The sequence below is a fragment of the Ptychodera flava genome, chromosome 7 (assembly GCF_041260155.1).
Source record: "Ptychodera flava strain L36383 chromosome 7, AS_Pfla_20210202, whole genome shotgun sequence".
NCBI lineage: Eukaryota > Metazoa > Hemichordata > Enteropneusta > Ptychoderidae > Ptychodera > Ptychodera flava.
Window position 1 is genome coordinate 38,478,040 of NC_091934.1, and position 27,945 is coordinate 38,505,984.

The 27,945-nt window shown below is 38.2% G+C and overlaps 1 protein-coding gene across 1 annotated transcript; it reads left to right on the plus strand.

Annotated features, from left to right (window-relative positions):
* Positions 1 to 206: 206 nt before the first annotated feature.
* On the plus strand, positions 207 to 26,628 carry LOC139136226 (aqualysin-1-like). Its single transcript, XM_070703964.1, has 9 exons — positions 207 to 290; positions 4,409 to 4,574; positions 6,575 to 6,715; positions 9,328 to 9,454; positions 10,182 to 10,288; positions 14,694 to 14,838; positions 15,134 to 15,318; positions 25,688 to 25,856; positions 26,371 to 26,628. Exons 2-9 carry the CDS (start codon positions 4,443 to 4,445, stop codon positions 26,502 to 26,504), a joined length of 1,140 nt encoding a protein of 379 aa, XP_070560065.1. The 5' UTR covers positions 207 to 290; positions 4,409 to 4,442; the 3' UTR covers positions 26,505 to 26,628.
* Positions 26,629 to 27,945: the final 1,317 nt, after the last annotated feature.

Genomic DNA, 27,945 nt, shown 5'->3' on the forward strand with positions numbered 1-27,945 from the left:
TGGCTTCCCTCGGTTCAAAGTGACTTCACCGTTCGGTTAAAAAAAGGAAAGAAATACACTTTCGACAATTTCAAACTTTGTAACTGATGTCACACAGATGTCTGTGTTCGGTGATGACGTGTACGACGTATGCATCAGTACAATATTGGGACTAAAATCACATGTTTTCTACTCTCCTGTGTCCATTACTTAAACGGCTCAATATATTTTTAGCGAAACGTATCATATTTAACGGCAATATTTGTTGTGCGAATCTAACAGTGCTGTACGGTCGGGGACTGCGGTTCATGGTAAGTAGGCATCACACTAAGTTTTTTACTCTTGTCGAAAACGGCCTTAGACCTATGATCGAAGAAGGAGAGAGTGTTGACGACTTTTGTCACTTGCGTGGAAATATTGGTGACACGTCCCTCGAGCCTGTGTGCGACGTTCTTATAATTCACGTAGCAATTGTTTTTGCCTGTACCATGAAATTTAGTCATCTTAGTAGGGGAAAAATGGACCAGGAATCGATGACGCGTATTTGCCAGTTTTCAAAAGACCAGCAGCTAGATTAACCCGTCATTTTCCATAACAAGCTTTCTCTGGATCATATCGGATGTAATTATATTATTGACAAAACTATAAACTATGAAATGCCTTCCTGTTTTTAATATCTGGTACAAATTAAAGTTAATCATTTACATACCTTGCAAAAACAGATTTCATTGAAAGCCATCTGGTGAATGGCGTTTCTAATACGTTGACGAAAATTACTGTTTATCTTGTGTTCGCTAAGACTCATTTCAGGATGTTTTGACGTCATTTAATTATGGCAACTTATAATTGAAACGCATGTCAACAAAGTGCCTTCCATTTTTATTGGAGACAAGCGTACGCCTTCTAGTTGGTAGCTCATACATATCTGCACATCGGCAATCTGTATGATACCATGATAGGTGTTCCTACAGTTGTGCTATGAGTGGTTGAACTGATGGCTAAAATTAATTATTGAGGTATTGTGGTGTTATAATAAAATAAAGTTTCTGAAGTAAATATACAACAAGTAATGGCACAGACGGAATGAAACTGAAGTACATGTATTCGGTCGGTCAGTGGACCCGTTCATGTCCAACCAGTGGTTCTTCATGAAATGCAGATCTAAGTATGTATCGTAGGGCCAACAAGCGTTAAAGGAATCAATTGTAAATGGGTATAGAGGATTGCTTATCACCAACAATGAGTAAAGCATTCTTATAAGTATTATGAGAAGATATAGTTTTCCACGTTTAAGAACGCACAATTTTGTATATTTGTCAGTATAAATTTCGTGACACAAACTTTGTCAGTTCAGCATCTCAAACGTCGACAAAACATTAAGACAGACTGCACATAGGCACTGGCATTCGGACTCTCAAGCAATACATTTTTGGTCTACCAGTTGTGTGGACTCATTTTGAAGCGTGCGGGAAAACTTTTAAGGTTTCACCGGCTTGTTCTGTGAAAATAGAGAATTTCATTTTTCTCTATGGAGGTAACACAGGGATGGTAATTATTTAGAAATTTAAGTGATTGTAAATATTGGGTAATTTGTTTCTGTAGTCCAAATTTTGCACGATGACCCCATCCCCGGATTATATTCTTTATTTCGAAAGGGAATGGTTTAAAGTTTCCTTGAGGAAAGTGCAAGCAAAAAGATTAAATCTTTGCATTTCGAGGCGCCTTCTCCTTTAATGACCCGATAATACAAGCAACGTTTGGTGAAACAGAGACTGGCATGACTGGTCTTACCAGGATTTTTTCTAATTCTAAATTTAGTGTTCATGTACTGAAAGATATAAATTGTTATAGAAATGTATCATAGCTGCCAATTTTGTAAAAAGCTGGTATGACAAGTCTTTCATGGTACAGAAATAGATTACGTAGTGGTTTTAAGGTTTGAAAGAAGTGCGAAGTAGCCATCAACACTGTTTATGCTTCCAAACCAAATTTACATTTGGGGATAAATGAAAATTATGGCTGGGTATTATCAAAGTTACATTTTGGATAAATGAAAATTACGGTTGCGTATTATCAGACGTAAGTCAACCCAAATGTTGAAAGTGACTGTTTGATATACGTAATCTCCACTGATCTACGGTAGAAAACTAGAAGAAATTGAAAATTATAACCTGCCATTATTGCTCATAATTAAAAGAGAAAGTTTCAGATAAAATGATGGTTTTCAAGCCTCTCTTGAAATGGCTTCCCTCGGCTCAAAGTGACTTCTCCGTTCGCTTAAAAACAGGAGAGAACTACACTCTCGACAAGTTTAACCTTTGTTACTGATGTCACACAGATGTCTGTGTTCTGTGATGACGTTTACGACGTATGCATAAGTACAATATTATTTTTGTTTTATTTTTTATTTTATTTTATTTGCTCATCAACAGCGCCATCAGGAAGCCACTTACAGACAGGGAAATAAAGAAAAGGATAAAATACACTAAAATTTAAACAAACAAACAAATACCCTAAACATCAAACAATGACAAAAACAAATTAACATGTCTTTTAAAAGTTGAATGAGATTCTTCAAAAACATCAACATCGCAAACCTTATCAATCAAATCACTAAAAAGTCGTGACGTACGTCCAATATTAAGAGTTGCTGTGACAAGTCGTGACGTACGTCCAATATTAAGAGTTGCTGTGACATCCCTGCTTACGATGTAAATATCTAAGAAAACGTTTCTGAATTGACTCAATACGGTTTTCCTGACTGTAAGAAATTGAATTGAAAATGACTGTATTATATTCTAAAATTGGACGCACCACAGCAATAAACAGATGTCGAAGGACAGCAAATTGAATTATTAAATTAAAATTGAGTGTAATGAGACCAATTTTGCGATTGGATTTACCTAAAATAGAGTCAATGTGATGAACAAAAGTGAGTTTTTAATCAAAAATGATACCCAAATCCTTGATGTGAGAAACATGATCGAGCAAACAATTATCCACATAGGGCTATCGATTGCGTACATATATCATAGCGAGGTAACAAAATTTACAGTTTCTCCATTCTTCAGTCATGAATTATTTTCTGAGAAAATTTAAATTGCTCGAGATTGTTCCTTCTATATCATTTAGTCGTGGATTTTACACAGATGAAGACAATATCTTTCCCCCTCTCAATTAGATTGCAAACTTCACTATCAAGGAGTCAGCGTCTCCGTGAGCAAAGTTCGCGAATTCCGTTATATTGTCAATATGCTTGGAAAAATAATTTCTCTACGAGTAGTCTGACCACCATGGAACAGATGGGATGTGAATAAGTTTCGCTTTAAGTTCAAAAAGCTAAAATTAAGGCATAGGTCGCTATGGCGGTGGTATAGATCCAGACCGACTGAACATTGATCACAATCAGAGTCAGTCTATTATGACTCCGTTGTCACATCTTATGAAAAAATTGACGAGCAATCACATTTCTCAATTTCGCGAGCACCTTTCAAAATAGTTATGTATACTAATTTTTGAGACAAGACAAAAAAGGAATACGTTTTCTCCATCTGCGATATTTTTATCATGGTAGAATGCGTTTCTGGACAGTTATTCGGACTCTAAAACTTTTGCAAAATATTTTTGGTCGACCACTTGTGGGGATTCATTTTGAAGCTCGTATTCAAACTAATTAGTTTTCGCCTCTGTGAAAATCGAAAATTCAATATTTTCCTACACATAGGGATGGCGGCCATATTGAAATTCGAGTTTCGGTTAATGTTTGTTAATTTATTTCTCTTGTACCGAATTTAGCAAGGTGAATTGTTACCTATGGTTTTATAAATGAATGACTCAAAATTTCCTTTCAGAAATATTTGGCAAAAGTTTAAGTCTTTCATTTTCGAGGTGCTTGCTTAGATTACATAAATGTAATTTTTGATAATATTTTTCACTGCTTTAGTTCTTAGAAAAGTTTATTTTCTTCGTTTCTTCCCTAGAATATGCACGCTGTAATACAAATTATTCGAGTGATCATGGAAAACAATGTGGGGTGAACCATATATGGCGTTACCATTGACGATATGAAATGTAATACGGACTTAAGTTTAGCTGTCGCCAATTACTTTAGACATAAAACAACGGAGGCCGTGTTACATTAAATTAAAACTGTTGACAATGAAATATTTGCATCCATGTAAATTTTGATAATAACTCACTGATGAAGTCAAGTGCCTTCCGCTCCACTGTCTGTGACCAATTTAACCTGAACTTCATAAACTGACACTACACGTTTGCAACTGATAAAACTTTTTCCGTGCATTACATTCGTACATTCATGTTTTACAAGCGACAAATCAAACCCTTTGCAATCGATAAAGTCCATAATTTGGGTCCGCCCGCCAACCAAATCTTGCCACTGATGTGGGTTTTCTGATTTTTTTGACAGTCCTGTCTGCCAAAGCAAATGCAAAATTAGGAAAATGAAGATTTTAGTGTTGTGTCTTTTACTGTGCCTGTATCTCGACTCTGCATGGAGCAGGAGAAGAAAAACAAAATACATCAGAGCTATTACCGAGAAGAGAATACCGGGTTCCTACATTGTTGTAATGAAGGTGAGTTACCTGTTTACACTTCAATGCATTTCTTTGTTACTCACACTACATGGAAGAGAGTGAAACCATCCCTGTCAGTATATTAGTTGTACCAGAACCGTCAGTCATTGCAGCAATACATTTCTGTCTGTCTGTCTGTCTGTCTGTCTGTCTGTCTGTCTGTCTGTCTGTATGTCCGTCCGTCTGTCTGTCTGTCTGTCTGTTTGTCTGCCTGCCTGTCTGTCTGCCTGCCTGCCTTTTTCTCTTTGTCTCTTGGTCTCGATGTGTCTGTCAATGTCTCTTTGTGTGTCTCTGTCTCTTTCATCCCTGTCTCTGATTCTCTATCTACATCTCTTTCTATCTGTCTGAATCTCTATCTGAGTCTTTGTCTGTCTGAGTCCCTCTGTTTGCCTCTCTCTGTCTGTTTCTCTGTCTGTCTGTCTGTCTGTCTGTCTGTCTGTCTGTCTGTCTGTCTGTCTGTCTGTCTGTCTGTCTCCCTCTCTCTCCCCCTAGCAACGACAGCATGTCTTTAAATCGAACTTAAGTTCTACGTTAGCTTTCATGATGTTCCATTAGAGAGCTCGCATTGTTGTTTTCTATTTTTATGTTTATTATCATCGCCTTGCGATATTCTGTGTTATATTTCAGTGATCCAGCATTTGTTAAAAATATTATAGAAGAAAATGTCTAAAGAGCACGCAATATTAGATGTTGTATGCTCCCGAACAACTATGCATTTCGTAATAGTGACGTCATCTAACATGTGTTATACTCCGTGGCAAATACAATTTTAATGACTACAATTGTTTATTAAACCATTAAAATTGTTGCAAATCAAACTAAAAGTTATACTGATGAATCGAAGTTTTGTTGCGTACGCCTCGAGGACAGTTAGTCGGACTCTCAAATTTCTACAATTCTGTTTGATCGACCAGTTGTTGGGGCTCATTTTAAAGCTCTTGGAGAAAGGAAAACTTTAACCGTCTTAGTTTTTCGAGAATGCAAATTTGATTTTAACCCCATAAAGTGAACACAGGAATGGCGGATATTTTGAATTACAAGTATCGCAAAATGTTGGGTAATTTGTGTCGCTACCTCAATACTTTGCAAGGTGACTCCTGATTTTCATCGTTGATATGGTAAGAAAATGGTTGAAAGTATCAGTCATGAAACTTTCCGAGAAAGTTTAAGTCGTTCAGTTTCAAGGCGCATACTACCTTTAATGAAATTTTGGGAATTCCACGCCGTTTCGGTATCAGTATTTACCAATTAACTACACACTGTCAGCTATATTTTAAAATAGATTATTTTCCTAGGTGATAAAGTGTCTATTCGCAACGGGAAACTCCCTAAAGGGACGGCTTTGAATGATTCTCTGTGTCATCGAATACCTCATTACAATCACTGGATATATGGCGAGCAAGCATAAAATGATCCTCACACAAAATATCACTCTACTGTACGCCAAAGTTTATAATTTGTGTAATTTGCTCATGTTTCATTGACTGTAATTTCACTATGTTCCAAGCTCCGGTAGATTTTCTTGAGACCTCAGATATATTAAGTGACAAAATATTTTCCGAAAAGCAACTTTTTCAAGTTGTATAAACAGTGCTATATTTAGGTCCCGAGAGGAATATTTACAGCGGGAGTTTTCGGATTGGGCATCAACTGTTGTTATCGTAACCTCTTCCTTAACGAGCTATATGCAACCATTCAAGAGGTCGTCCGATCTATGACTTTGCAAGAAGTGAACACAGCGACCTTGTCTCCACTCATTCATTTTCATGACCCTATCAGAGGTAACTGAATTTGATTTCCAAAAATATGATCTCCGAGAACGCAATATTCGTAGACCTATCAAAGAATTTTGGAATACAATCTACTGTATACCTATTAAATCTCCTTTCTCCTACACACAACTCCAGTATTTATACCATGGTCTATTAAACACCTCAATCTTACTTTGTGGCTTTAACAATTAATCTCATTCTAGCATTTCCATTATTTTTATGTCTAAGCCTGACTCTGACGTTGATGACATGCTCTCACGTATCAGAAGAGACTTCGACCAAAATGCGGTGGTGAAGAGTAGCTTCAACGGCAGAATGAAAGGACTTGTGATCGACTTACCAGACTATGATAAACAAGACCTGGATCGTGTACGTGACTTCGATTTCTGTAGCGATTGAATATTATGAGGTTATTACGAAAATACCGCAAAGGATACACGAGGACATTGGCGCAGGGTATCGGCCGACGCGAAACGGAGGGTGATGCGCGGCGCCAATGTCCGAGTGGATCCTTTGCGGTATTTTCGTGATAACCTTATTATTATACATCTTACATTCGTGACTGGGGCATCAAATTTTCAGAGTAGTGACCATTTTCGTGCAATGTCGACAATTTTTCTTCCGATTTATCGCGCCAGTGTGGAACACTATCTCGGACGCACTTCTGCAACTTTTGGAGTGTGTGCACTACACACGTACGTATAGAGCGCGCGCGAGACATGTTCTTGCACTCGTCCAATGAGTCCCTTGGAACCGGTCAACAGTGAACGCGCAGATACAGCCACAGGGGATGGGCGCCTGGAAACCGTTCGTGTTACGGAACGGGGGTTCCATACAACTTTTTTAGCGCACGCAAAAATTCGTTTGTTCTCGATGGTAGATGTATAATAATATGAGGTTATCATGTATTACGAAAATACCGCAAAGGATGCACGAGGACATTGGCGCAGCGTATCGCCCGACGCGAACGGAGGGCGATGCGAGGCGCCAATGTCCGAGTGCATCCTTTGCGGTATTTTCGTAATAACCTTATTATTATACATCTTACATTCGTGATCGGGGCATCAAATGTTGGAGTAGTGACCGTTTTCGTGCAATGTCAACAATTTTTCTTCCGATTTTATCGCGCCAGTGTGGAACGCTACCTCGGACGCGCTTCTGCAAGTTTTGGAGTGTGTGCACTACACACATACGTACGTACAGAGCGCGCGCGAGACTTGTTCTGGCACTCGTCCAAGGGGTCCCTTGAAACCGTTCTACAGTGAACGCGCAGATACAGCCGCAGGGAATGGGGCGCCTTGAAACCGTGCCGTACGGAACGGGCGCGAGTTCCGTACGGCTTTTTTAGCGCACGCTAAATTCTATTGTTCTCGATGGTAGATGTATAATAATGAATAATTACACACATACACAGACACACACACACACATACATAAATACATACATACATACATATATATAAAAACATACAGACGTATATACAAGCATATATATATATATATATATATATATATATATATATATATATATATATATTATATATATGCTTGTATATGCGTGTGTGTGTGTGTGTGTGGTAATGTGTGTTGATACTTAAACTGTTTCATATCACTAAAACTGAAAGTGGATTCTTATTTCTCATCTAAATAGTAGCACTTATCAAAATCGGAGTCAATTTTAGAGGCGAAATGTTATTTGAAAATGCATGACATTCCCTACGAGCATGAAATAAATGTCATGTACGATCCCAGTTTTTGGAAGATTTACAGTGGAATTTGATCGAGTGTCCGTTTTGCCTTGCAGAGCTCGACAAGTCTACATGTTCCTTATCATTAGAAAAGTAAACATTTGCAACAAATTGAGTATTTTGTGTTAGATTACAGCGCACGCGGCGAACGTTTCCCAGACACTGTCTCGTCTACAATAATGACAGTCGTTTCAGCATGCCACTCATGCACAAAAAGCTTGACACCGCACTATAGCTATAGTACATCATCAAAGTTTTCTTTCAGCTACAGCTTTGTGTACTTTGATTTGGGAAATATAACTCAGACAAAACTCACTGGCATATTTTTCGAGTGTCGGATCTATATCACGAGGAAAGTCCTCAACATCAACCGGACTGACTCTCGGCGTTTTATTACAGTGAAACATTGTATTTTTTTCAGCAAGGTTAAGAATATTTTGAAGGCAGAGAGATATCATCGTCCCCTCCATGCTAACCCGTTGCCGTGTATGATGCCGTCCGGGAAATTAAGTGCCAAAATACGGTGAATTATTTCAGAAACACTTGGTGTGTTATTCAATGGCACAAAATGTACCGTGTTGATTGAATTGCACTTGCCTGTGCAAAATCAACACTTTTCTTCAAGTCTATTTTGTAGCTCAGAGAAGTGTCTATTCAGAGAGAAGTGTCAACTGAGAAAGTTTCATTTAGCTGAGACAAAAGAGAAAGCGGGATTAAAGTTTCATTTAGGAGTGTTTAGCATTTTCTGGTTGACAATATTCAGTGTTGTATCGTGTCAAACTTGTTGATAGAGTAGACTGCACTCGCAATGCTACAGACTGCATGCTGAAGGAACTATTGTCGTGATTGCTGACATCGAGAGGAGAAGAAAGGTTTTTTTTAAAGAATTTACTTGTTCTTCATAAAGTTCCCATTTAAAGTAAACACCTAAAAAAAACTGATGGTGTGCATGTAGTGCAGTGTTATGCTTGTTGTCAGTGACATGCTGAAACGACTGCAGTGATCGTGATGAGACAGTGTATGGGAAACGTTTGGCGCGCGCTGTAATCTAACACCAACCAAAGACGAAGACGCAATTTGTTGCAAATGTTTACTTTTCTAATGATAAGCAACATGTAGACTCGTCGAGCTCTGCAAGGCAAACCGGACACTCAATCAAATTCCACTGTATGTGTGAGAAGTATAGAAGGAGTAAGACACCCAAAGATTTAAACGAAATATTTTTTTCGCACAGTTATTGAACGACCCAAAGGTTGATTATGTTGAAGAAGACGCTTTAGTAAGTGTGGCTGCCAAAAGTTGGGGATTGGATCGTATCGACCAAACTGATTTCCCATTGGACGGCATGTACAATCCACCTGGTTAGTGGCGATTTCTGTTGTTATCGCTGTTTATGTGCCGTTCAACATGTAGTTACAAGGGGGGAGTCGTCGGATGTGCGCCTGTGCGACTTCCCTGTTTTCAAAAAGAAAAATGTATTTGATGCAAGATAGCGAGATACATCACGTCAACATGGGTGCATCACATAAATTTTACGATCAGTCGGCACACGTACTTTTTGCAATTCAAGCCACCAGCTCCCTTGGATGTGGAAAGACTTTCTCTGCTATTTGTTTAATTTTCAACGAATGCAACCCTCGCGTAACTGTATGGTGGACGGTCTTTTTCTTTCGAATTTTGTTCGAATTCCTTTCGAATTTTGTAATTGGGCCAGGCAGTTCATTTGAGTATGAGCAGAGTCAGTATATCTATAGAGGCACGCGCACGCAACATGGCAAAGAGACATCGGACACATTCTCTGGACTTGCTATCTTATGGTAACTATAAAAGTTTACATCTGATATCGTAGTTGTTAAAATACGGAAAGCCGATTATGCTGCTGCTGCTGATGATGATGATGACGATGATGATGATGATGATGATGAGGATGACGACGACGATGTTGATGATGATGGGGGAGGAGGGTGAGGGTGAGGAGGAGTTACCTTCATAGTAACTTAGATGCCCCTGTGATTGGTAAAACTTGTCAAGTATGTCCAATGTAGAACTGCCTTAGTAATTGTTTTCTCTGTTTTCTTTTGTTTCCAGGTGATGGTGACGGTTTCAGTGTCTATGTAATCGATACTGGAATACAAAGGAACCAGCAGGACTTCCCTAACAGGCCTATTTATTTTGCTGACTTCACTCGCACAAAAGTAAGCCATGCAGATCTCTAAAACATGTTATGTGTTTATGTATTTCAACGTTTTCATCACAATTAGTTCAGACGTACCCAGCGGACTGTACCATTATTTTTATGGTTGGCCGACAGGTGTGAGGGGCTGAATAAGCACACTAATGGAAGGGTGGGACGAGCATGTAGCGCGCTTATGGCAGTTGTTGTTTTAATGGTGTACCCCTTTTTTCAGGATTGAAAAAAGGTTATAGGACCGTTCGTTTCTTTTAAATTACTGCGAGATTACCACAGTCGCTGAAAGCCAAGACACCAGTGACCACCTATTGAAAAAAAAATGCCATAATTATTTCTGAAGATGTGAAAGACATTCGATACAAACTTTATTGGCTTGTAATGTCTTTCGCCGATTTGACACCTCACTTCACACATTCTACAACAACCTTATTAGTCGAGCAGAACCCTTTTTGCCGGGAATAAATTCGTTGTGGCACCTGTCGTCACACATTCTATTACAATGTACGTATGGAAACAGAGTGAAGTAACATGTCTGTATATCGCGAGATAGCACTATGCGAGGCATTGTTTGCGGTCCGAGATTTATTTCCTTTTCATGAGTTCTTACACAGAAAAACTTATGTTTTTCGCAAACGCACGATAGAATAGAGAGTGCAATGTTCTAGGGTCAAGCTTGCGCAAAGTCGGTGCACGTTCAAAAGCCTGCTCTAAGTCAAAGACACCAGCCTCTAATTTCTCCGATCAAAATGTTTCGATACTTTCCTTTTGAAAGTGCGTTTTATCATATCAGCGATGCAACATGTCCCACCATGAATCAGGAAATGGAATGGTAAGAGTGGATGAGTATCATTAACATCAGGGGACGTGAAGAGAAAATACATCTTCAGCTTTCTTTTCGCCCCTGCCCCCGATATTAACCAATTTTCTTTAGAAACCGCTGCCCACTCTCGCAATTGTTGGTGCCCCTCCCGCTAAGATACAAATGTAGAGCCGACCAGCATCAACTTATCTCACAAGTTCTTACTGTCAACTGTATGAATGAATGAGAGAGAGAGAGAGAGAGAGAGAGAGAGAGAGAGAGAGAGAGAGAGAGAGAGAGAGAGAGAGAGAGAGAGAGATGGATGTTAGGGAGCCTTCAGTGATTACAAGGGATGGGCCGGGGGAATAGGGGGGTCACTTTTTAGAAAACTGTTCAAGGGTCACTTTTTATAAACCTATCTTAGGGGGGTCACTTTTGACAGAAGATAATTTTACGGCCAAACCTTTGAATGTCATTTTATATTTCCTGAATAGGAAATTGCCGACAAAATACATAGATTCGTTTATATACATACACATTATCGACACGCTTCACAAGCAGAGAAGATGCAATGGTATCCTACATTAAACACCTTGAACAGTAAAAAATGATGAAAGAAAAGAGACAAAAACATATGGGACAGATTGCAGGCACAGTGTATATCAATTATCAAAATGTCTATAAATGCACAGATATTGTTAGTTTTATGTTTTATTTCGGCCTAAAATTGATCATAATTCTCTCATAGGCTACCACGTATAGTGAATCAACATCTCGGTGAAATCTCAAAATCCAATTTCTTGCACATACATCAATTTGTAACCACCGTAGTCTAATTAAGTACATTAATATAAGTAATCAAGCGTACATAAATACACAGATTTACCTATTTTTGTATCCCTTAAAAATTATTCATAGTTTCATCATAGACTACATTATATAGTTAATTAACATTTCGGTGAAATTCCAAAATCCATTTCTTTGCACACACATGCATTTGTAACCACCCTAGTCTAATTAAGTACATTAATATGAATAATTAAGAGTACATAAGTACACAGATTTACCTATTTTCGTATTGGAAAAAGTATTCATAGTTTCGTCATAGACTACCATGTATACTGAATCAACATTTCGGGGAAATCCAAAATCCAAGTTCTGGCACACATATGCATTTGTAACCACCCTAGTATAACCAAGTACATTAATATGAATCATCAAGTTCATAAGTACACCGATTTACCTAGTTTTGTATTGAAAAAAAAATTATACAGAGTTTCATCATAGACTACCATGTATAGTGAATCAACTTTTTCAATGAAATTTCTTGTACACACAAGCATGGTTTACTTCCCACTTCAAACAAAGTACATTTACAGATATTATCAAACATATATAAATGTACAGATATAGCTTGTTGTGTGAGGGAAATTGTCAATAGTTTGCCTGATAGATTCCCATGTATAATGATTTGATATTTTTGGTGAATCACTATATCAGCCTCATCTTGCTGCCTTATACCTGCGCAAAATATGGTGACCCTCCCGCAAATGCATGACACTTCAAAAATGATTACGTGATAAATTGCAACTCTCCCTCCCAAAACACCAATCCCTCCCCCTGTAATTTTTTTCTGTAACTTACATAACAATTAAAGTGATTGTTATGTAAATTAGTTGATACCATTTTTAGTTATTCCTTGGGAGAAAACTGCAGTGATTAGAATGCCGGACAAAGAGGAGAGTCACATTTTAGACACAAGGATGGGGGTACATTTTACAATACAGGTACGCACAGAAATCCCCGGCCCAACCCCCTGTAATTACTGAAGGCTCCCTAATAGATCTTTCCCAGTGCACTGATCTCCACAATTTCATTCTCATCAAATATTCTCTTCTGAACAACTTCGTCGCAGAATGTTTTGAAGGAAGGGGCATACATGATTCAATTTACGAACGTACGTACTTTGCACAAAACAAGAAATGGCAAGACAGGACACTAAAAGTTAGCTCACAATAGTTACCCCTTTGCACCCCAGTGCCCCTAGCGTGGGGGTTGACATTGGAATTATCGTGTTGTATGACCTCCGACTTCTGAAATTATCTAAGACTGACCTCTAATCGTACATATTTGAAATTACCACACTAAATGTCCAAAAAATATGCAAATTATGGTCAAGAAGATTATCAATCAGTATTTCATCAAAACAAATAGATAAACAAGATAAAAACAATGGAGAAAATAAGAGGATTTTACATCATGTAAGTAAATGCAAAAAGGCTGCATTAACAAAGACCTCTTGAGGGGGGCTGGGACATTTCAGGGGGACTTGAAAAAATTTACAACATGCCCGGGGGATCTGAAAAAAAATTACATTGCAAAAGGGGGACTTGAAAATTGATTGAATATCAAATTGCTTTTTAAATCCTTCTGGCAGTTTCATTTCCTGCCATTTCCATTTTAAGCGTGGCCTTTGGGCGGAAATTTTAAGGTATATTAAACAATTTATTGATGCAAACAGCCACCTTTAGGCAAAACACCACAGTTGTCATGATTTCTACTACCTAACCCCTCTATGGAGCAAAACTGGCTTCTATAAAGACTAAAAGTTTCAACGTAACCTTTCAATAATAATTTGGAAGATAACTTATTTGGTAACATTTTCCCATTGACAATACATGGGGTCTTGGTCAGTGTCAAACATTCATGTCGCTGTATGTACATTTTTATTTGTAAAGGACGTTGACAGAATACAAACTATTAAGAAAAGTGCATAGTGTCATCAATAATAAGTGGAAGTTTCAGGTCAAACAACCTTTGAATAACAATTTGAGATTTGAGTTTTATAGTGAATCAACATTTTCATTGAAATCTTAAAGTCAAATTTCTTGCACACCCATGCATGGACTTTTAATCACCCTAGTCTGATCAAGTATGTTCATATCAATAGTCAAGCATACATAAATAAATTGATTTACCGAGTTTTGTATTGTAAAAATTATTCATAGTTTCCTAGACTACAACGTATCGTGGATCAAAATTTTCGGCAAAATTCCAAAATCAAATTTCTTGTACACATATGCACTTGTAAACACCCCATGCTCATCAATTACATTAATTATTGAACGTCTATTGATGAAAGATATTGCTAGTTATATATTGGAAAATGCGTGTTCATACGTTTCTTGTGGACTACCATGTACAATCAACATTATTGATTAAATTCAAAAATCAATTTTTTTCACACATGCACTTTTTACCTGCCACATCAAGCAAATTACATTTACCGCGCATATATAAATGTAGCGATATAGCTTGTTTTCATGGGACAAACGTTAATAGCTTGCCCAATAGACTCCCATGTATTATGATTTGATATTTTTGGACGAATTACTATATCGGCCACATTTTGCCTTCCTTGGGGGAACTTCAAAATTATAGCAATTCAGAAGGGGGGGGGGGACTTGAACATATGGAGTTTGTTAGGAGAATCTGTCATTGGGGACCACCACTTTCAATTAAAGAATAAGTCAGCACGACTATGGCCACAGTAAAGAGACCGCTGAGATCATGTGACAACCTCTGTGATTCTCACCTTTTCTTTCCACAGCGACACGTAGACTGTAACGGTCATGGAACCCATGTAGCCGGCACTATTGGCAGTAGTACATACGGTGTGGCAAGGAATTCACATCTTTACTCTGTACGCGTCTTTGACTGTACGGGAACTGCCCCATGGAGTACGATCATTGAAGGTGATGTGCATATGCCCGTTTATTTCAGCGAGAGAGAGAGAGAGAGAGAGAGAGAGAGAGAGAGAGAGAGAGAGAGAGAGAGAGAGAGAGAGAGAGAGAGAGAGAGAGAGAGAGAGAGAGAGAGAGAGAGAGAGTACGTACGGACACGGAAACAGAGACTGGTAGACAGAGAGACGGACAACAGACAGATAGAGGAAGAGTCAGACAGACAGACAGACAGAGAGAAGACAGACGGACAGAAATAAACCGGAAATTAATGATTCAGAAAGTGTTTCGGTAATTGTCTGTTCTACAGGTATCAACGAAGTAGTGGAGAGAGGAACAGCGCCTGCAGTGGTAAATCTATCACTTTCAGGCGACTTCAATCAAGCTACCAATGATGCAATTGAAAATCTTAAAGCGGCAGGTTTCCTGCCAGTCGTTGCCGCTGGTGACAATGCTGATAACGCCTGCAGTTATACGCCTGCTAGTAGCCCGGGTGTACGTACTATATTTCTTTGCTTTTCAGGCAGTGCGCGTCAAGATATTGAGAGACGTACTTTTGCTCACACTTATCTTTCGAAATCGAAAAGAAAAAAGAAAGGGTGGCTTTGTAAAATTGGTGCGAGAAGAAAAATTACCCACATTCAAAATGGCCGCAATGCATAGGGAACATTAAATTTTCGATTTTTGAAAAATACAATGAAAAAACTTTATGTAGGCTGCATTCACAAACACCGCTGGAGGGGGAGATTCCAAAAAAAGTTCTCAGAGTTATTCAAATACCCAACCAACAAACTCACAATGTGTTCATTTCCCCCTTCTGACTTGCTATAATTTTGAATTCCCCCTCCCTGAAAGTAAGGTAAATGTGGCCGATATAGTGCTTCGTCCAAAAATATCATAATACGTAGGAGTCTATTAGGCAAAGTATTAACATTTTCCTCATAAAAACAAGCTATATCGCTACTTTATATGTGTGTGATAATTCATGTAAATGTACTTTGCTTGAAGTGGCAAGTAAAAAGTGAGTGTGTGTACAAAAACATTGATTTTTGGATTTCTTCGATAATGTTGATTTACTATACATGGCAGTCTATGAGAAAACTATGAACGCGTATTTTCTGATATAGAACTAGCAATATTCTGTTAATCTATAGACTTTTGATAACTGATATAAATGTACTTGATGAGCATGGGGCGTTTACAAGTGCGCATGTGTACAAGAAATTAAATTTGCAATTTCGCCGAAAATGTTGGTCCACTATACATAGGAGTCTAAGGCCCAATTAAAACTTGCAATGTTTGTGCATTTATGTACCTTGAATAATCTAAATTATTGTACTTGATTAGAAGAGGGATGTTACATGTGCACATGTGTACAAGAAATATGATTTGGAATTTCGCCGAAAATGTTGATCTATAAGGAAACTATGAATAATATTTTTTACAATACAAAACTCGCGAAATCTGTGTATCTATAGATGTTTGATAATTGATATTAATGTACTTGATTTGACTAAGGTGATTACATTTGCATGTTTGTGCAGGAAATTTTAGTTTGGAATATCACCGAAATGTTGATCCACTATAGTCCATCAGGAAACTATGAATAATCCTTTTACAATACAAAACTAGCGAAATCTGTATATTTATAGACATAGCTATTTGAATTAATGTGCTTTATTAGACTAAGGTGGTTACAAGTGCCTGTGTGCGCAAGAAATTTGATTTTGGAATTTCATGTAAAATGTAGATTCCTTGTACACTGTAATCTATGACAAAACTACGAATAACACGTAGGTTATCATCTCCCAAATTGTTATTCAAATGTTGTTTTACCTGGAGCTTCGAGTTGTTATTGATGACACTAAAGCTATGCACTATTCTTAATGGATTGTATTCCGTCAAAGTCCTCAAAAAATGAAAATGTATATACGGCGACATGAACATGTGACACTCGCCTGGACCCAGTGTATTTTAGCCTACGATGTATAGTGAAATAATCGCAATCATACCAATCCATAATCCAATAACACTAGGTCAGAATTTGTAAGACAATAGTTGTAAACATAGACACAAAACAGCACAGATCAGACAGTAAATAGACGGTACACAAACAAAGTCAAATTCATGAAAGAAAGATATATGGACCTCTGGCCAAAAGACCAAGAAGCGATGTCAGGTGTTTCGAAAATAGTAAGTGCATCCTGCCCCACATGTGGCACCCGCCATATATCAATCTGTAAGTCAGATAGGTAATGGTCACTAACTAAGGCCCCATGTCATCGATGCCATCAGTGATCATTTGTCGAAGAGTGATATTGTATTTATCTACCAGCTCGCGATACCTGCTAAAAAGCGTTTGAATGTAGAGACAAGTCTTGCTCTTGTTACGTGCAGAGAAAACGAACAAAAGGGTGAACTCAGCAGTTAACGTTTAAACAAAATTTATTACGAAAATAAAACTAATTGCTAAGTTAGGGATAGAGTACAAGCTTTAAAAGTGTACAGACTACTTATCTCAGCTGGGACGGCAAAGCTCCAGTCTCAGAGTTGTAACAGTCAGTCGGATGAATGAACAGTCCTTTGGCTTGCAGGCTTGAAGCTGCACAAAGACCACAGTATAAATCCAGCGTTGACAGTGAAGGTCTTGAAAAGTCTTGAGAATGACTACTGCTGGAGTTTAGTAACACACAAGAGACACGATCCCAAAAGTCTGACTGGAAGCTGTGCACGTCCCTTTTATAAAGGCATATAAGAACAATCTAGAACTTTTATTGACATGCTAATTACTGTTCTAAAATTATCTCCCTTACACAACTAATCAACTTTCCAGAACATTCCAAACATGACTAATTGAATTCAAGGTTGTGAGGTCATCAAGGGCAGTGACCTTGAGAATGTTCTAGACTAATTGAACTCAGGTCATGATGAGTGTGGGGGAATGACCTACATAACACACCCCCTCTTCAAAAAAAGAAAATTTTTCAAAGAAAAATCTTTCTTTTACAAATGTAATCTTGAAAAGGATTTAAGTACTCAAATTTTGTTTTACTCTAAAGTAAATTTCTTGAAAGTGAACAACATAAAATTTCTTGAAAGTGAACAACAATAAACTCTAAATACGAGAGAGACAGTCTGCAATTAAATTGTCTCTGCCTTTGATATGTCTAATGTCAAGATTAAACTCCTGTAACATTAAACTCCATCTTAGCAATCTCTGATTTTTGCCTTTAAATTTCTGCAGAAAAACAAGAGGGTTGTGATCAATATAAACCACTATTGGCTGATTTGAAGAAGTAACATAAACTTCAAAATGCTGTAAAGCTAATATCAAAGATAAACACTCTTTTTCAATTGTAGAGTAGTTTCTCTGGGATTTGTTAAATTTGCGTGAAAAATAGCAAACAGGATGATCTATACCATGACTATCCTCTTGCAATAAAACAGCACCAGCAGCCGTATCACTAGCATCTACAGCTAATTTGAATGGCAAAGTGAAATCTGGTGCAGACAACACTGGGGCACTTTGCAGTATGGCTTTAAGTGTATCAAATGCCTGTTGGCATTGCTCTGACCAAACAAACTTTACTTTCTTTTTAAGTAAGTTAGTCAAAGGCTCAGTAATTGTGGAGAAATTTGGACAGAATTTTCTGTAGTAACCAGCCATACCGAGAAAGCGCATCAGTTGTCGTTTGCAGTTTGGTATGGGAAAACTTGAAATGGCACTGATTTTGGCATCAACAGGTTTTACCTCACCCTGTCCTACAGTATGTCCGAGGTAAGTTACCCTCGCCCAACCAAACTCAGATTTGGCAAGGTTGACAGTCAACATTGCTTTGCTCAGTCTCTCAAAGAACTTCCGCATGAGCTTGATGTGTTCCTCCCAGGTGTCACTATACAGGACGACGTCGTCAACGTAAGCTGCACACCCGTCTAGCCCGGATATGACGTCGTTGATCATCCGTTGGAACGTTGCCGGAGAGTTCTTCATTCCGAATGGCATCACCTTGTACTGAAACAATCCGTCTGGTGTAACAAAGGCGGATATTTCACGAGCACGATCCGTCAGAGGGACTTGCCAAAATCCTTCAGTAGGTCAAATTTCGTCACATACTTGGCTTTTCCCACTCGGTCGATGCAGTCATCAATCCTCGGGATTGGGAAAGTGTCTGTCTTTGTTAAAGTGTTGACCTTCCTAAAGTCCGTGCACATACGATAACTGTGATCTGATTTGGGAACAAGTATGCACGGCGAACTCCAGTTACTTTTACTGGGTTCAATAAAGTCATTGTCCAGCAGGTATTTGACTTCTTCCTGGAGATATTTGCTTTTGTTGGATTCAGTCTGTATGGATGTTGTTTTACAGGCTTACTGTCCCCAACATCAACGTCGTGATAGATGACGTTTGTCCTCGTTGGAACATCTTGAAACAGGTGTTTATATTCGTGAGCAGTTCTTTCACCTGTTGTTGTTGTTCTGGCTGGAGGTGTGCCAACTTTGTAGACTCCAGCTTCTCCAGGATTTCTGAGTTCTGAAGCTTGACCGAGCCCAGCTTTGAGTTTAGAGTATTTTCACTCAAGTCAGTTTCAGTATCACTATCTTCATAATGGCCAGAACTGACGGTACTGACAGGCTGAGTTATAGTAGGATTATCCCTATCCAAATATGGCTTAAGCATATTTATGTGACATAGCTGTTTTTGTTTTCGCCTGTCAGGTGTTATTATGATGTAATTTAAATCACTCAATTTCTTATCAATTAGATATGGCCCAAAGTAACGAGCATGGAGTGGTTTGCCAGGAATCGGAAGTAGAACAAGAACTTTTGACCTGGTTCAAACTTCCGTTTTGAGGTGCTTTTATCATATTTGGTTTTCATTGACTGCTGAGATGACTCAAGATTTTCTCTGGCTAATTCACATGCTTTAGAGAGTTTTGTACGAAAATCTGACACATATTGCAAAATATTCAGACAATCATCATCGTCTGATAGGAATTTCTCTTTAACGAGCTTAGTGGGCCACGGACTGTATGTCCAAATACAAGCTCAAATGGGCTAAAACCAAGAGACTCCTGAATTGACTCTCTAACAGCAAAGAGCAAAAATGAATTCCTTCATCCCACTGCTTCTCTGTGTCAAAACAGTAGGTCCTAATCATGTTTTTCAAAGTTTGATGAATCGCTCAAGAGCACCCTGACTTTCTGGATGATAGGCGGATGACCTATACTGTTTAATGCCTAGCTGATCCATTACTTGTTGAAAAATTCCAGACATAAAGTTGGAGCCTTGATCGGACTGGACACATTTAGGGAGGCCAAATAAAGTGAAAAATTTGACTAAAGCTTTCACTATAGTCTTTGTCTTTATATTTCTCAGTGGTATGGCTTCTGGGAACCGAGTTGATGTACACATTATTGTCAGCATGTACTCATTTCCTGATCTTGTTTTTGGTAGGGGCCCAACACAGTCTATTAGTATCCTACTAAATGGTTCTTGAAATGCAGGAATTGGCTGTAAAGGGGCCTTTGGAATGGTCTGATTTGGCTTTCCTACCATTTGACATGTGTGACAAGTTTTACAGAAATGTGCTACATCCTGCCTGAGATTAGGCCAATAAAAGTGACTGAGAATTTTATGATAAGTTTTCCTGACTCCTAAGTGACCAGCCCAGGGCGTTTCATGGGCCAGGCGCAATATTTCAGCATGGTAGGGCTTTGGAACCACAATTTGATGTTTTATAGCCCAATCGTCATCAACCAAAACATCTGGAGGTCTCCATTTACGCATGAGAATACCAGATTTTGTATAATAGGAAACAGAGCTATCTGAAGTTTTACCTTCATCATCTACCCTGTCAAACAAAGACAAAATATCTGGGTCTTTGTGTTGTTCTGCAATGAGATTTGATCTAGAAAATGTCTGACTTTGGTCAGCAGAAGTTTTACTGGAAGTTTCAAATCCACGAGGGATAACGGAATGATCCGTGTCAAACACCTGACTGAGAAAGGTGTCATTTAAGTCAACATCTGTGACATTATTTTTGAGAGTATTTTGATTCTCGGAAGTTTTCTTTGACATGGCTCGAGTAATAGCACATGAAGGAAATAAATCGGGTATCTCTTGTTCAATTGGCTCTGGATCCTGATCTAAACTAGGATTATCAGTCACAAGTGGATTAGTAATGACCTTGTCCCCAGCAAGGTCGTTTCCAAGAAGAAGGTGAATCCCTTCAAAAGGCAAAAAAGGCCTAATACCTAAAGTCACAGGTCCAGAACAAAGTCCGAAGACAAATAGACATTATGGAGAGGAACAGGAATGTAGTCATTACAATCTACCCCCTTAATAAGAACTTTAGAACCTGAAAATGACTTTTCAGAAAACGGCAGGGTATCTGCCAACAAAAGAGACTGGGAAGCCCCGGTATCTCTTAAATTTTGACAGGGGTAGCGGAAGAAAATCACTAGAAAGTGATATAAAACCATCATGAATAAATGGTTCGAAAATACCCATAATGCTATCTTGAGAAGAATTGACCTTGACCTCATTAATTGGGGATAGAGGGGTTTAACCTCAGAAAATGTGTTGCACACATTATTAGACTCTAATTGAGTTGATGAAGAAATAAAGCCGGTTGGCTTAGATCCACTTTGACCACTTTGACCTTCACGTTTTCTTTTCAATTTGAAACACTCTGACATTAAATGGCCGTCTTTCTTACAATAATTACAAGAAAGTGTACCGAACTGTTTGTCAGAAGGAGATTGAGACTTGGGATCTGATGATGTGGGAGTGTTACTTGAACTCTGTGAACTGTTGTCATTTGATTTTCTACTCTCCTTTGAAAATTCTTGGATGAAAAGGACGAGTTAAATTTACCTGCATTGTTTCTGTATGAAAAGGACTGGGATGGTTTGCTGAGAAATGAAGATTTGTGGGTCAATGAATAATCATCGGCCAAACGTGCAGCAACCTCCAATGTATCTGCCTTTTGTTCATTGATAAACGTCTTGATGTCACTCCGGATGCACCTTTTAAATTCCTCAATCAAAACAAGCTGTCGTAATTTGTCATAATTCTGACTGACCTTTTCAGAAGAACACCAACGATCAAACAGTTGTTCTTTTGTTCGAGCAAATTCAACATAAGTTTGATCCTTCACCTTCTCACAATCCCTAAATTTCTGACGGTAAGCTTCAGGCACCAACTCATAGCCCTTGAGAATTAATTCCTTCACAGAATCATAATTTGAAGCCTGCTCTACTGACAACTGAATGTAAATTTCTCTGGCTTTACCCACCAAAGCACTCTGCAAAAGCATAGACCAGGACTCCTTAGGCCAATTCAGACTCTGAGCAATTTTCTCAAAATGGAGGAAATATTTATCAACATCCTTTTCTTGGAAAGGGGGAACTAACCTGAAATGCTTAGTGATGTCAAACTTGTCTGAAGGGAAGAATTTTCCTGACTGTCCAAGCTCTAAACGTTTTATTTCTACCTGCAATCGCTGTTCTTCTAATCGCAATTCTTTTTCTTTCTGTCTTTCTTCCATTTCTAACTGCATTTGTATTTTTTCCTTTTCTAATGCCTGTCTCTCTTTTTCATTTGTAATTCTTTTTCTTTCATTTGTAATTCTTTTTCTTTCTGTCTTTCTTCCATTGCTAACTTTTCACGTGCCAAATCTGCCTGTATTTCTAACTCTAATTTTCTGAGTTCAAAGGAAGACTCAGGATCATAATCTTTTAAGGCAGACTCCTCAAAATGGCCTGAATTAACTAAATGTTTTGCAATCTTGAACTGTATTTCTCGCTTGCGCATAGATCTTTTGACATCTACTTTAAGGAAATTTGCCAGTGCTATGAGGTTGTCTTTTCTGAGGGAATTAAATGTGTCCTGATCAAGGTCATCCATAAATTCGTCTGGCTTGAATTCCGCCATGATTGAATTTCGCTGAGTTCACAGTATACAGTAGTTTTGAAAAGGCTGTCAAAATGTTGTCAAACGGCTCAAAATATTCGTCTCCCGGACGAGCCCCCAATTTTGTTACGTGCAGAGAAAACGAACAAAAGGGTGAACTCAGCAGTTAACGTTTAAACAAAATTTATTACGAAAATAAAACTAATTGCTAAGTCAGGGATAGAGTACAAGCTTTAAAGTGTACAGACTACTTATCTCAGCTGGGACGGCAAAGCTCCAGTCTCAGAGTTGTAACAGTCAGTCGGATGAATGAACAGTCCTTTGGCTTGCAGGCTTGAAGCTGCACAAAGACCACAGTATAAATCCAGCGTTGACAGTGAAGGTCTTGAAAAGTCTTGAGAATGACTACTGCTGGAGTTTAGTAACACACAAGAGACACGATCCCAAAAGTCTGACTGGAAGCTGTGCACGTCCCTTTTATAAAGGCATATAAGAACAATCTAGAACTTTTATTGACATGCTAATTACTGTTCTAAAATTATCTCCCTTACACAACTAATCAACTTTCCAGAACATTCCAAACATGACTAATTGAATTCAAGGTTGTGAGGTCATCAAGGGCAGTGACCTTGAGAATGTTCTAGACTAATTGAACTCAGGTCATGATGAGTGTGGGGGGAATGACCTACATAACACTCTGGTGTAACCTTGATTTAACAGTTTGTAAGAGAGATGGCCATGTATCTCTACAAAATCATCATATGTACTGCATGCTCTTGCATATCGAATAAACTGGGAAATGTATACCCCATCAACATTTGGTGAAATTCCAAAATCAAATTTCTTGCACAACCATTGACTTGAAACCACTCTAGTCTAATCATGAACATTAATACTAATAATTAGGTGTACATAAATGCACAGATTTACCTAGTTTTGTATCGGAAAAAATATTCATAAGTTTCATCATAGGCTGCCATGCATAGTGAATGGACATTATAGTGAAATTCCAAAATCAAATTTCTTGCACAACCATTGACTTGAAACCACTCTAGTTTAATCATGAACATTAATACTAATAATTAGGTGTACATAAATGCACAGATTTACCTAGTTTTGTATTGGAAAAAAATATTCATCGTTTCATCATAGGCTGCCATGCATAATGAGTGGACATTTCAGTGAAATTTCAAAATCAAATTTCTTGCACAACCATTGACTTGAAACCACTCGTTTAATCATTAACATTAATACCAATAATTAGGTGTACATAAATGCACAGATTTACCTAGTTTTGTATTGGAAAAGTATTCATAGTTTCAGTATAGGCTGCCATGCATAGTGAATTGGCATTATCGATGAAATCAAAAAATTAACATTTTTTGTACATTCATGCACTTTTTACCTGCTACTTTAAGCAAAGTACATTTACATGAAGTATCACACACATATGATTTGATATTTTTTGGACAAAGTGTGATATTGGCCGCATTTTGCCTTCCTTTTGGGAGGGGACTTCAAAAAATATAGCAAGTCAGAAGGAGGTCTTGAACACATTGCGGCTTTGTGGGGGGGGGGTATTGAGTAACAGGGGAGGGTCACTGATTTTCATGCACGGATATGGGGGAGGTCACTAATGTTTGTGCATGAACTGTTGAAGGGTCACTATTTTTGATGCAGCGGTGTTTCGAAAAACACCGGCCCACCCCCAGTAATTTATGTCCAGTCTCTTAGTCATTATTGAGGACAGTTTTGCACAGCAGAGGGGTTGCTAAGTAAACATCAAGACAACCTCTATGTTTTGCCTCAAGGTGGCTGCTAACATCATCAATAAATTGTTTAATAAACCCTAACACTTGCGCCCGAAGGGCGCACGTTGATGGAACTACCGGAAGGTATTTGAAAAAAATTTGATATTCAAGAACATTTCAAGTCCCCCTATGCAATGTCCAATTTTTTCAGATTCCCCACCTTGCATGTTGTAACTTGTAAATATTAATCAAGTCTCGACCGATACTTCCCACTCCAGAGGTGTTTGTGAATGCAGCCTTACTCCAAGACCTTCAAACTGAGCCCAAATATGACAAGACAAGTAATGTAAAAATGTGTGCGTCAGAATATATGTCCCTCGCTCAACTATGAGAAATAACTCGCACTCGGGCCCACTGATACGAATTCGACACCGGCGTACGATAAGAATATATTCTGGCACAAGACCACGAATCAATTTTCCATAAGCATTCACAGTGGTATTGAGCTAAATTTTCTTATTTTAAAACATTCAGCGGCACGAATCCTCTTGACAGGTGTTAGGCCAATGTCAGCTTCACCACTGACGAATTTTTCGAGTGGGCAAGTCCAAGGGCATTTTGACTAATAGTGATGAAAATATCGCTCTTAGCGGTGTTTTTGCAGAAATTTATGCTCATTGCTATGGTTTCCATTGGCCTTATACATGTAACTCTTATATGTTATAAAAGAATACTAAAGCCATCTTCACAACAGTCTTCATTTTTATTCTAGCAGGCAATTGTTTTCACAAAAATACTTCAAATTAAAGTTCAAACCGAAAAGCTCCCATGCAGGTATCGAAATGCAAAGGTCAGCACTATTTTTATCATCCGAACTGTCTCCGTAGGTTCCATACCTTCTATGACCACATATTCGCTGCTGTTACAATCCCACAATGTTTGGTTGTGGTTTTTTTCCCGACTTTCCCCGTGAAATCAATTGGAAGTCCATGAATTATAAATCAAACTGTTTGCGATTATAAACAACGAGCTCGCACGAGAACGCAGCAATGTTGGTTATAATAGGTATAGTCGTACTACTTCTCCATATCGTCATGGTTATAGTTTTTAAACTAAATTGAGCCAAGGAGACAGATATTCGCACTCTAATCTATTTACATTACATGTATTAATGAGACAACTTTTCTCTCAACCGATAGTCGTTAACTGTTGGTGGTACGGACATGGACGACTCTCTGTTCGTCAACTCCAGTTTCGGACCTTGCACTCACCTGTACGCGCCTGCTGTGGGCATTAAAAGTCTCGTGAATAAGAAGAATGGAACCGCGGTTAAAACAGGCACCGCAATGGCTGCTGCTCACGTGTCAGGTAAATACTACGTCATGAATATTTTCTGACTCGCAATGTCGATGTTGCTCTCCAGATCTGAAGGACTTTTAAAGATACACTTTTGTCGGACTTTTATAATGGCAAGTAGCTGTAAGTGTTGCTGACTTTCACTAGTTTTGTTTTGTATGTAAACAGCAAGTTCTTTTCCTACTTTCCTACATAAGCATGTTAGAACACACAATATTCAGCGTGTCAGCACGGGGTCTATACGTGTAAAGTCAACTGTAATAGTTCACATTTCAGTTGAAGTCGGGACTAGAATTCACTATTCAACAATAACACTGCGGTCTAAACATGTGCACCAGATGTCCTTATGACTTTACGATGTTGTATTTTGCGATTCATTTGGTTTTGTGTGTAATGTATTCACCAAACTAATTCTCTCTCTCTCTCTCTCTCTCTCTCTCTCTCTCTCTCTCTCTCTCTCTCTCTCTCTCTCTCTCTCTCTCTCTCTCTCTCTCTCTCTCTCTCTCTCTCTCTCCCTTTCTCTCAGGCATTGCTGCCATCATCTGGGGAGCAAATCCAAATTTAACTGCCGATGAAGTTAGGGAACAAGTTCTTGTGAAGGCAGTACCGGATAGGGTCATTGGCTACGGAGGGCCGAACAACTTGCTCGCCAAAGTGTAGACATTACAATTGCAAGAAAGTCCATCTCCCTTCCCTTCTACATTCAAATGATATTATCATTGACATTTCACTTTAGGTTCGTTCAAACAATTTATGTAGAATAAAAAATTCGTTCGGTAACTCATCAGCCTTTGAGCAATGATTCGTGTTGCGTACCTCATACTCCTGTAACATGAAACTGCTGCTTCAAGGATTATCTATATTTAGTTGTTAAGAGAGGGAAAAACGGTGAACTCATAAATTTCATTTAAAATAAGATTGATTCCAAAAAATAAAACTAATCACTTATTCTCAGGATAGAGTACAAACTGTAAAAGTTTGTACTGTACGCGCCTGCTGTGGGCATTACAAGTCTCGTGAATAAAAAGGATTGGAACCGCGGTTAAAACAGGCACCTCAATATTTTTATGACAATCTACTTATCTCAGCCAGGACGGCTCAAAGCTCCAGAGTTGAGTCAGACACTGTCAGATCAATATCTGTAGCAGGTTTCCCCCAAATTGGTGCTGTAATTTTAGAGTTATATACCTAACTACAGAGTTCATTAAATATGAAAGTTAATTAACTTCACACTACTAAGTGCTTTACAACACAGTCAGATAGCTGTCGGATCAGTATCTGCAGCAGATTTCATCAAGTTTGGTGCATTTATTTCGGAGTTATATGGCTATATACATAACTTCGTAAAATATGCAAATGAGCTATATATTAACTTGACACTGCCCAATGCTTTTCACTACAATAACATATTAATCAAATCAATATCTGTAACAGGTTTCTCCGAATTACGTGCCGTAATTTCAGAGTTACATAGGTAATTACAAAGTTCATTAAATATGCAAATTAACCCTTAATTAAATTTACACTACTAAATGCTTTACACCACAGTTAGATATTGGTCGGATCAGTACCTACAGCAGATTTCATTAAATTTGGTGCAGTTATTGCGAAGTTATATGACTAATTACAAAACTTAATAAAATATGCAAATAAGCTATTTATTAACTTGACACTGTCCAATGCTACTAAGTACAATTAGATATATATCAGATTAATATTTGTTGCATGTATCTTCAAATTTGGTGCAGAAATTTCATAGTTATTTCACTGATTACAAAAGTTCCTTAAATATGCAAATGAGCAGACAATCGACATGACACTCACAGTATCATCATAATGTTCTGAGATTGTCATCTGTGAAAAGTTTAATGAAATTCTGTGCACTATTTCTTGATATATGTCTACACTGTCATTACTGTCATTACACTTTCATTATTTTTATGAACACAAACAATCGCATAAGAATGTAGGAACACATATCCGAAACAAATCAAACACAAACTCGACACAAAGACATTTTGGATAGTAAGGTGGGAGCCTCTTTCACATTTTTTACATTCAACTATACCAAAAAATGGCGGTAAAACATGCTATGGCCGAG